This window comes from Bufo bufo, chromosome 5, assembly GCF_905171765.1.
Source record: "Bufo bufo chromosome 5, aBufBuf1.1, whole genome shotgun sequence".
NCBI lineage: Eukaryota > Metazoa > Chordata > Amphibia > Anura > Bufonidae > Bufo > Bufo bufo.
In genome coordinates this window covers 465,373,094-465,384,753 of record NC_053393.1, presented here as the reverse complement: position 1 = coordinate 465,384,753, position 11,660 = coordinate 465,373,094, and the positions used below count along the sequence as shown (strand labels likewise).

At 43.5% G+C, this 11,660-nt stretch overlaps 1 protein-coding gene across 1 annotated transcript in view; it reads left to right on the top strand.

The window, feature by feature from the left end:
• The first annotated feature begins 342 nt into the window (after positions 1 to 342).
• The window catches only part of PLCD1 (phospholipase C delta 1), a 121,959-nt gene continuing 110,641 nt past the window's right edge, over positions 343 to 11,660 (top strand). The window contains exon 1 of the mRNA XM_040433743.1: positions 343 to 539. Within this exon, the coding sequence (XP_040289677.1) occupies positions 515 to 539 (25 nt within the window). The 5' untranslated portion in view covers positions 343 to 514. The remainder of the gene's footprint in view (positions 540 to 11,660) is intronic.

Sequence of the window (11,660 nt, the reverse complement as noted above, 5' to 3'; positions counted from 1 at the left end):
ATAATCCAACCTGTGAACGTACCCTGATGTATTATTGGATCGCTGTCGCTTGTAAACGAGTTGATCGCAACGTTGAGAACTTGCCATGTTGGCGGTTTCCCTAACCTATTAATGTAAAACGGGATTTATCTATGTCCAGATAAAAAGTTTCATAAAAACAAGGGAATTCCAATTTGTACTTCAAATTATACCCTGTAGAAGAAGTAAAGTGCAGGTCTGTGGTGATGAGTCTCATAACCTTCCATGTTGACACCCAGTCAGAGAAGAGTGTGCGCCTGTGCTGCAGCCTGCAGAGTGTGCAGAGAGCAGGCTGCAGCATGTGTTCAGCTGGGCGTGTTCAGATCCCTGGACCAAATGTGTGTGTCACTCACTCAGCCGGGGTAGACGCTGGGACCCGTGAGAAGAGCACAAGACTCAGTCAGATCCCTCCTTCACCTGACACAGACCTGTGTCCTGGAACTGGGAAGCATTCCACACCGGGACGCCCCTTTTACTGACTGTGTGCCCCACCAGAATGGAGACTAACGGCTCATTACCAAGTAAGTACATCACTAACAGCCGCCGCCAGATGTTGCCTGCATGCTCTGAACAGAAAAGGGGTTCCTAGCACTTCATATTCTGGATTTGGGGTGTACTATCTCTCCTTGGGGAGAGAGAACTCTTTTGCATCCCTTTCTTTTCATATTCTGGAACACACCAGAGGCAGAGAAGCAGCAAGGGTTACACGGATAGCCTTGTCATTGTCATGATAGACAGATGTAGCAGCGATGAATGTGTCATTTAACTCTTTGTGCTGCGATATTTTTTATTGGGATACGACAAGAGATGTTTTTCCAAACTACCACATCCAACAAAATGAGCTCTGCTTAGTTAAACAGAACGTGGATTACAGTCTCCTGGGTTGTACGGGTAGTGATTCATCTGATCTTTCAATTCTCGTACGTTTGCATGTTTGGAATATTTTTATAAATAGGTCAGCTGTAATTGTTCCTCTTGGCTCAGAAATCCTTAAAGCTATGTTGACATCTGCGTTTCAGCGTGCCAGTTCTGTGTTCCGGCAGAGGAACAGGTTACCAGAATTAATCACTATGAAGGGATCTGCTGGGTGTCCGTCAAGAATACCGTCTGACAGATCCTAACAGGGAGAATGGAGATCCCAGGCCTCTGTGATGTCCGGCTATGCCACATATAGTAATTCTGGTAGCCGGAACTGAGCACCAGAATGCCAAAATACAGATGTGAAATGAAAATGTAGTTTAAAGTCTGACCCCTTGAGTTCTTTTATACTGCATATATAGAATGTATTGCAATGTATGGGCTCCGATGAGCCGAAGTTAGTTATTCATGGAGTCGCGCGTGACTTCGGTGAATAACTTCGGTAATCGATTTTTAAAGTGGAAAAGCACTTTAAAACTTGAAACGTAACTTGGCTTCGGTTCCAAGGTACTAGTCGGAACTGAAGCCGAGTTCGGTTTCAAGTTTTAAAGTGCTTTTCCACTTTAAAAATCGATTACCGAAGTTTTTCAACGAAGTCACTCGCGCTCATCGGAGCCCATACATTCTAATACTGTACGGAAACTAATCTCCGTACAGTATTATTCCGTAGTTTTGAACGAAGCGACTTCCGATGAAGCTTCTGAAGCTCGCTTCGCTCAACACTACTTGCGACTTCTTTAAGCCACTTTGGGCATGATAGATGTCCCCCACAGTGTGGTAGAAAATTGTAAATGTATTAATTAATACAGTGATTCAGCTTTATCTGCTCACACTCCCAAAGGATTCGTAGAAACTTAAGATGCAGCACTGCAATGTGAAAGGGCCTGACCCTTCAGTAAATACCTTCTTTGTTATTCAGCCTCTCCCCTACTCTACATACCTATACACCTCCCATCACAAATCATCTGAGAGATAGCTCAGCTTCTCCAAACTAAGACCTCATGCAGACCTCAGTGTTACCACTGACACAGACGTCTGCATGAGGCATAAGACCTCTTGCACACGACTGTGTACCTCTTACCGCCTCCTGCCTGAGTGGTTTCAGCCTAAGGGCTCATGCACATGACCGTTGTTGTTTTGCGGTCCGTTTTTTACGGATCTGTTGTTCCGTATCTGAGGTTTTTTATATCTGATTTAGGCCTTATGCACAAGACCATTGTTTTGGTCCGCATCCGAGCCGCAGTTTTTGCGGCTTGGATGCAGACCCATTCAATTCAATAGGGCCGCAAAAGATGCGGACAGCACTCCGTGTGCTGTCTGCATCCGTTGCTCCGTTCGGTGGTCCACAAAAAAAATATAACCTGTCCTATTCTTGTCCGTTTTGCGGACAAGAATAGGCAGTTATATCAATAGCTGTCCGTTCCGTTCCGCATGTGCGGAGGCCTAAAGTCCTCTCCCGTTCCGTTTTTGCACAAAACATATCCGTAAGGTTTTCGTATTTGATCAGTTTGCGGATAGGAAACAGTAACTTATTAATCACCAAACACATGAGCAATATGGGCTGGGCATAGCATTTCTACAGTATGAATCCGCAAAATACGGATGAAATACGGATGACATATGGATGTGTTTCGTGTGCGTTCCGTATTTTTTGCGGACCCAGTGACTTGAATGGGGCCTCGGACCGTAATTTGCGGACAATAATAGGACATGCACTACTTTTTTGCGGAACGGCCATGTGGACAAACGGAAAGGAAATGCACACGGAGTAACTTCTGTATTTTCTACAGCCCCACTGAAGTGAATGGTTCGGCATACGATCCGCAAAAAACCCGGAACGGAAGCGGAAAGAAAATACGTTTGTGTGCATGAGCCCTAAAAGTGATAACCTGCAGGAGCAAAAGAACTACCTCAGTCCTAAAGAGGACGTGTCACCTCCCCTGACATGCCAGTTTTAGCAAATAACTGTATTCCACATGAAATGACAATTCTGGAGCATCTATTCTTATAACTCTATGGCCTCATGCACACGACCGTGCCGTTTCTTTGCGGTCCGCAAACCGCGGATCCGCAAAAAACGGAAGCCGCCCGTGTGCCTTCTGCAATTTGCAGAGCGGAACGGGTGGCCCATTGTCGAAATGCCTATTCTTGTCCGCAAAACGGACAAGAATAGGACAGGCTATATTTTGTTTGCGGTGCCACGGAACGGAGCAACAGATGCGGACAGCACACGGAGTGCTGTCCGCATCTTTTGCGGCCCCATTCAAGTGAATGGGTCCGCACCCGAGCCCCAAAAACCTTGGCTCGGATGCGGACCCGAAAAACTATCGTGTGCATGAGGCCTATGTTGTAGAATTACCTCGTCCTAGTCCTACTAGAGGTTTAAGATTAAATGTACAAATAGGTCTTACCAGTTGGGGGGGTGTCCATGCCCAGTCTGACACTATCCAATGCTGGAAGTGTGAGACTATACAGGGACACCCCCCCAGCTGGTTACAATTCTAGAAGGAATAATTGAGGGATGACATAGAGTCATGAGTAGATGCTCCAATGTTATTACAAGGGGAACGCAAGTAGTTAATAAAATGGACAGTTTAGAATAGTGGAGCTGGCCTGGGCTTCAACTGATCGCAGGGCGCCCATGTCCTAGTGCCTACAGCAAACAGATGATTTTGCCTGTAGAAAGCTGGCCTACATTTAGACTGGCGGTGGATGAGCCGAAGTTACGTAGAGGCCGGCACCTCTTCATAACTTCGGCGATCCACCGCCAGCACAGGGGTTATTAAGACCGGCGAGTAAAACCCCAGTCTTAATAAATCACCCCTAAGTTACCAGATAGTTGGCAAATGTTTCATACAAACAAACTTAGGGGCACATTTACTACAGTGTCTGCAATTGTTTTTAGTCTAAAGAATGCTGTTTTAGAAAGTCTTATATTTTTTTTTGTCACATTTACTACTGAAATTGCGCCTGTTTTGGAGGCTTTTACACCTCATTCTCCTGGCGTACTTTTCTTTGTCCATTTTGAGTAGTGAAGTGCAGCTTGAAAACCTGCACTTTCTGGGAGATGTGCAACTTTTCTCTGCACAAATGCAACTATTTTTCACGCAGAAGTAAATTAGACCAGTCTAAGGCTAGGGCTACACAGCGACATAGGGTACAACTAAACTGCAACATGTATGGCGCAACATTCACATCGCAGTAATGTCGTGCGACATATTTTATAATGCTAGTCCATGGTGTCTCACTGCCACATGCAACGACTGCAACGCAAAAGTCGCACAAAAATCCATCTTCAATGTTTTTTTTTGCGACTGTCGTGTCACAGTCGCAGCATGTGACACCATAGACTAGTACAATGCACTTGCTTGCGGATGGGATGCGATTTTCACGCAGCCCTATTCACTTCTATGGGGCCAGAGTTGCATGAAAAATGCAGAATATAGAACACGCTGCGATTTTCACGCAATGCACAAAGTGATGTGTGAAAACCAACGCTCATGTACACAGACCCATTGAATTGAATGGGTCCGGATTCAGTGCTGGCGCAATGCGTTCGCATCACGCATCGCACCCGCGCGGAATACTCGCTCGTGTGAAAGGGGGCCTAACATTAATGACTGGATAACATATTTTCTGTGTCTGAGAGATCAGCTCTAGAACAGCAGGATCTGCACTTAGCTTCTTCTGTTAATGCAGTATATCATGTTACTTTATAAGCTACTATTTAAAGTATGCTAGGAATGTAGAAACATGTTACTTCACACTCAGAACCAGTGATCAAGACTTCTTAGTTTTTGTTTTTTTGTAGATTTTTTTAAAATCAGCTATACGATCTATATGATGGCACTCCGCAATGGTTAAGGTACAGAATCCCCGCAGATCTACATGCCACCATATGGTGACTGTGAGGCACATATTATGCCCTAGAAGCAGCAATACCTCTGTCATACGGCATACAACATTTTTTTTAGAGGAGGCACACAGAGGTTACCAACATGATTTCTTAATCTGTGAGGCATGAGGCTTTTCTCAATCATAACTTGCAGCCGGTGAATAAGAACTTATCTATAAACTAAATCTATACAGACCAAACTCTACTCACAGCTGAGAGTTTGTGACAGTTGTATCCAGTCTTTGTAATTTTGCAAATCGTGAGGAATTGAAATGCTAGGCATCACACATCCACCAATCTGATATTGATGGCCTATTGAGGATAGGTCATTAGTGTCCTGACCCTGCACAACCCCTTTCTCTTCACTGGAACCAAGGGGTCTAGGCCAATCCCCAAAAAAGCACCCTACAGCATGGTCCCTCCTCCACCCAATCCAGTTGGACAGGACATGTGGGAATTTCCCATATCAACTTGTCCATCAAACCAGATAGAGAAGTGTGATTGTTCTCTCCACAGAACGTTTCCACTGCTTTGGAGTCCAGGGGCGATGTGCTTAATACCACTCTATCTGACCTTGGCATTGTACTTGGCGATATAAGACCAGCGGCAGACTGGGAACTTAAAGTGGCCCTGGAAAAAAATATAAAACTACTTGACCTTTTGTTATAGGCAGGTGCAACTTGACAGAAGGCAGGGACAACACACGTAGGCAGGGCCAGTAATACTGTAGTGCAGCACAGAATACCACCCCAGCAGAACCAAAACCATGGTGTAGCACTAAATACTGCCACCCATGCCACAGTATGAAACTGTATCATCATCCTGAGGACAGCAATACAGTTGAATTCAGGAGGGCACCTATGCCCGCTGGCCAAGTGCTTAAGTGCATGATGCTGCTACATTAATTAATACTGAGAGCATCAGATCTTTATGTACCTGGCTGGTTGCCAAGAGGAGGGTTCAGGCAGCCCCCTGGCCATCGGTCCACTGGGAAATTTCCCTGTAGGGTCTATGGTCTATGATTCAGCACTGGTCGCTGACCCCGCTCTGTAAGTTCACATGGCCTATCACTTTGTGGTTGAGTTTCTGTGGTTCCTAAATGCTTTCACTTTGCAATAATACCACTCACAGCTGATTGTGGAATGTCTAGGAGGGAAGACATTTTTAAAACTGATATGTTGGAACAGTGGAATTGCGTAAGCTCTTTAGAAGGACCCATTCTTTCATAAATGTCTGTAAAGGCAGACTGCATGGCTAGGCCTTGGATTTTATACACCTGTGGCAATGAAACTGAATGAAACACCAACATTCAATGATTAAGAGTTGTTTCTCCAAACCTGTGTCCATATAGTTTACATTAAAGATGACACTCTATAGAACTGCTTTACATTAACTTCTATGTTCTTCACTTTTCAGATTTTCCTAAATAAGGCTACTTTCACACTAGCGTTCGGGGCTCCACTTGTGAGCTCCGTTTGAAGGCTCTCACAAGCGGCCCCGAACGCATCCGACCCATGAGCGGATCCGCTCAGAATGCATCAGTCTGGCAGCGTTCAGCCTCCGCTCAGCAAGCGGACACCCGAACGCTGCTTGCAGCATTCGGGTGTCCTCCTGGCCGTGCAGAGGCAAACGGATCCGTCCAGACTTACAATGTAAGTCAATGGGGACGGATCCGTTTGAAGATGACACAATATGGCTCAATTTTCAAACGGATCCGTCCCCCATTGACTTTCAATGTAAAGTCTGGACGGATCCGTCTGAAGCTACTTTCAGACTTAGAATTTTTTCTAAACTATAATGCAGACGGATCCGTTCTGAACGGATCCAAACGTCTGCATTATAGGAGAGGATTTGTCGGTGCAGACAGCAGACGGACCCGCTCTGAACGGCAGTGTGAAAGTAGCCTCAACCTGTGGGATTTCTGTTCTGGGGTTTCGGAAGGAAAAAAAAATCAACAGGTTGCTTAGAATATTGTCGTGAGGTTACCTGTCATCACTGCCAAGACCAAAATCCAAAGGCTATCTTATTCCTGTTTCAGGTCATTTTTCCATATTTGTTGTAAAACATAACATTTAATTTAAACTTATTAAAATCTAAATGCATGTTATCCAAAAATGAACTACTATTTTTGGGTAATATACATTTTGATTTTAAAAAGTTTAAATTAAATGTTATGTTTTACATCAAAAAATGGAAAAATGAAACAGGAATAAGATAGCCTTTGGATTTTGGTCTTTTCAAATTGAATATATCCTGGGTCGCATATAGGGTCTAATGTTTGATCTATCTATCTTGCTTTAGCTGCTCCTTCTTTCCATTTGTGTAATTGCTGGGAAAAAAACAGCATTAGGCCCTTCCGTATTTTGCGGAATGGAACAGCTGGCCCCTAATAGAACAGTCCTATCCTTGTCTGTAATGCGGACAATAATAAGACATGTTTTATTTTTTTGTGGAACGGAAATACAGACATACGGAAACGGAATGCACACAGAATACCTTCCGTTTTTTTTGCAGACCCATTGAAATGAATGGCAAAAAAACTGGAACGAACACGGAAAGAAAATACGTTCGTATTCATGTGCATGAGCCCTTAGGGCTCGTTCACACGAACGTTATTTGCGTTCCGTATATGGAACCAATAATTTCAATGGTTCCGCAAAAAAAATTTATGTACTCCATCTGCATTCCGTTTCCGTATTTCCATTCCGTTGAAAGATAGAACATGTCCTGTTATTGCCTGCAAATCGCGTTCCGTGGCTCTATTCAAGTCAATGGGTCCGTAAAACAAAAGGAACACTTACGGAATGTACTCCGTATGTCTTCCATATCCGTTCCGTTTTTGCCCAGCCCAATTTTTTCTGCGTAATTACTGTATATTGTATATGCCATACAGAAAAAACAGATAGGGAAAAACGGAACGGAACCGGAAACACTACTGAAAAAAAACTGAAAAACTGATCCGGGAAAAACGGCCCGCAAAACACTGAAAAAGACATACAGTCGGGTGAACGAGCCATTAGGCTACATGCACACGAACGTTGTTTGTTTCCGTGTCCGTTCGTTTGTTTTTTTTTGCGGATAGGATGTGGACCCATTAATTTCAATGGGTTCGCCAAAAATGCCGACAGCACACCATGTGCTGTCCGCATCAGTAAGTCCGTTCCGTAGCCCCACCAAAAAAATAGAAGGTGTCCTATTCTTGTCTGTTTTATGCATTGCTACAATGGATCCACCAAAAAAAAAAATGATGGCATACGGATGTCATCCATTTTTTTTCGGATCCGCAATTTGCGGGCCGCAAAACACATACGGTCGTGTGCATGTAGCCTTAAAAATTTTAACTTTTACTTGCAGTGTCACATTTTGAGGCTTTCCATAGAAGCAGTTTTAGAAATGTTTTGTAGAACTGCTTCTTTAACAAAACTGCAACCACAAGTAATTACATATAGATGTATAATATGTGTCTATAATGCCAGTCTTAATACGAAAACCCGCTAGTGTATGATGCGCCCTAATTATTAAGAGGTGTGCATCTTAATAACTTTGGCACATTCTTGGCAGGTCTGTGCTCCAGAAAATAAAATCGATGACAGCAAGCAGCAGGTATTAGATTTCGGGAGTAATGTGTGCCAGTATTCTGGCATGCATAATGTTAACTGTGCCAGATGTGGACATCCTGTCCCCAGTCCATCTCTATCTAACTACTTTATGTAAAAGTGTTATGGGTGTCAAAAAGGAGTAAAAGCTAAAATTTTGGTGCAAAATGGGACTTGTGCCCAAATTTGCAACTTTTCTATGCCAAACAATTGGTGTAGAACGATGATACATTCCCCCCAAAGTGTAGTTCTGCTGCATTTCTCGCTCAACACATACGGTGCAAATTTGCAGAATGCATTCTGCTGTTTACAATGGTTTCTATCCTGTTCTGTCTGCTCTTTATTCATTACATATTTGGAGGTCGGGTTCCTGAAATCCCCCACGATCGATGGACTGGAAATGTACTTTGACATGCTGACCCTTCAACTAAATGGTTGACCAGGTACAGCGCCTTGAAAAAGTATTCATACCCCTTGGACTTTTCCACATTTTTTCATGTTCCACCCACAAACTTAGGCTACTTTCACATCTGCGTTTTTGCTGGATCCGGCAGGGATCAGCAAAAACGCTTCCGTCATGATAATACAACCGGCTGCATCTGTTCTGAACGGATCAGGTTGTATTATCTCTAAAATGACCAAGATGGATCCAGCATTAAAGCCATTGTAAGTCAATGGGTGCAGTTTTCTTTAGTGTCTGAGAAAACGGATCCGGCATGAAACACAATGTAAGTCAATGGTGCCGGATCCGTTTTCTCAGTATCCCATGACGCACATGACGCACACAAAAACGCTGCTTGCAGTGTTTTTGTGTGTGTCATGGAAATGCAACGAAACGGAATGCATTCTGGTGCACTCCGTTCAGTTCAGTTTTGTCCCTATTGACAATGAATGGGGACAAAACGGAAGAGTTTTCCTCCAGTTTTGAGATACTATGACGGATCTCAATACCGGAAGGGAAAACGCAGATGTGAAAGTAGCCTTAAGTGTATTCTATTGGGATTTCATGTGATAGACCAACACAAAGTAGCAAGTATGTGTGAAGTGAAAAGAAAATGATACATGGTTTGCAAAATTTTAAATAAATAAAAATCTGAAAAGTGTGGAGTGCATTTGTATTCAGCCCCTTGTACTCTAATACGTGTAAATAAAATCCAGTGTGATCAATTGCCTTCAGAAGTCACCAATTTAGTAAATAGAGTCCACCTCTGTGTAATTTATTCTCAATATAACTACAGATGTTCTGTGAAGGAGGTTTGTTACAGAACATTAGTGCTCATACAGCATCATGAAAACCAAGGAACACGACAGACAGGTCTGGGATGAAGTTGTAGAGAAGTGTAAAGCAGGGTTAGGTTATTAAAAAACATATCTCAAGCTCTGAACATCTCATGGAGCACTGTTCAATCCATCATCAGAAAATGGCACAACTGCAAACCTACCAAGTGATGGCCATACATCTAAACTGACAGCCTAGGCAAGGAGAGCACTAATTAGAGAAGCATCTAAGTGGCCCATGGTCACTCTGGAGGAGCTGCAGAAATCCACAGTTCAGGTGGGAGAATCGGTCCACAGGACAACTATTTGTCATGCACTCCACAAATTTGGCCTTTATGGAGGATGGCAAACCATAAGAAGTCTCATTTGCAGTTTGCCACAAGCCATGTAGTGGACACAGCAAACATGTAGTACTCTGGTCAGATGAGAGAGTTGAACTTTTTTGACCTAAATGCAAAGCGATATGTGTGGTGGAATAATAACACTGTGCATCACCCTGAACACACCATCCCTACCGTGAAACATTGTGGTGGTAGCATCATGTTGTGGGGAGGCTTTTCTTCAGCAGGGACAGGGAAGCTAGTCAGAGTTGAAGATGGATGGAGCTAAATACAGGACAATCCTGGAGGAAAACTTGATAGAGGCGGCAAAAGACTTGAGATTGGGACAGAAGTTCACGTTCTAGCAGGACAACCACCCAAAACATACAGCCAAAGCTACAATGGAATGGTGTAGATGTAAGCATATACATGTGTTAGAATGTCTCAAAGTCCAAACCTAAAGGTACATTTACACGGTCCGAGAATCAGGCAGATTATCAGGAATGACCGTTCCTGTGACTGAGAAACAAAGGTGCAGGAGCAGCACTCAACGGTCCGTCCTTGTTGTAGGGAGTTGCAACAGCCCCGCACCAGCCGCGGATCCAATCAGCCAGAGAATACGTGAAAATCAAACAGCAACGTTTCGGCTGTACAACAGCCTTTGTCAAGCATGCTTGACAAAGGCTGTTGTACAGCCGAAACGTTGCTGATTTTTTGTATGTTGTGAAGCTCTAATAAAGATGGAATGATGGGAGATGCTGCCACCGCTGTTTGATTTTCACGTTCCTGCGACTGGTCATTCCCGACAATCTGGCCATGTAAATGTGCCTCTTATTCATCGGGTAATCCTGTCTTTGACGCAGGCACCACCGATCATGGCTTCTGAGCAGCAGATCATGTTGTCTAAACTGTGATCTGCTGCTCAGGAACCATGATTCTATATGAAGCCGAGGGATCGAAATAGTGATCCCTCGTCCTCATACAGTAAAGAAGATCGCTGCACTAAACACATCCTTCCCTACAATTCGCTGCTCAGTCAGCCCATGTAAATCCAGCCTAAATCCCATTGAGAATCTCTGGCAAGACTTGAAAATTGCTGTTCACAGACGCTCTCCATCCAATCTGAGCGCGAGCTATTTTGCAAAGAAGAATGGGGAAAAAAATTCAGCCTCTGTGCGAAGCTGGTAGACATACCCCAAAAGACTTGCAGCTGTAATTGCAGCGAAAGGTGGTCCTAGTATTAAAAGTATTGACTCATGTTGCAACCATGTATCTTTTTTTTTACTTCTCACATACTTGCTACTTTGTGTTGGTCTATCACATAGAATCTGAATAAAAGACATTTACGTTTGTGGGTGTAACATGAAAAAATGCGGAAAAGCTCAAGGGGGATGAATACTTTTTCAAGGCACTGTAATACATGGAAGCATCTGTCACTGCCAAAGTATTGGCCACTTCTGTTTCTTTTTGAAGTTTTATTTTTACACATTCAGACATCTCACTATAACTATGCATATTTTTGGGCTGTATATAGACTCTGTATAGTGTGAGGTAATCATATACAATATGCCAGATTGGGAAGCTGATTAGTGTTGGACGTGAATATTCGAATTGCGAATTCGCGAATATTTAGAA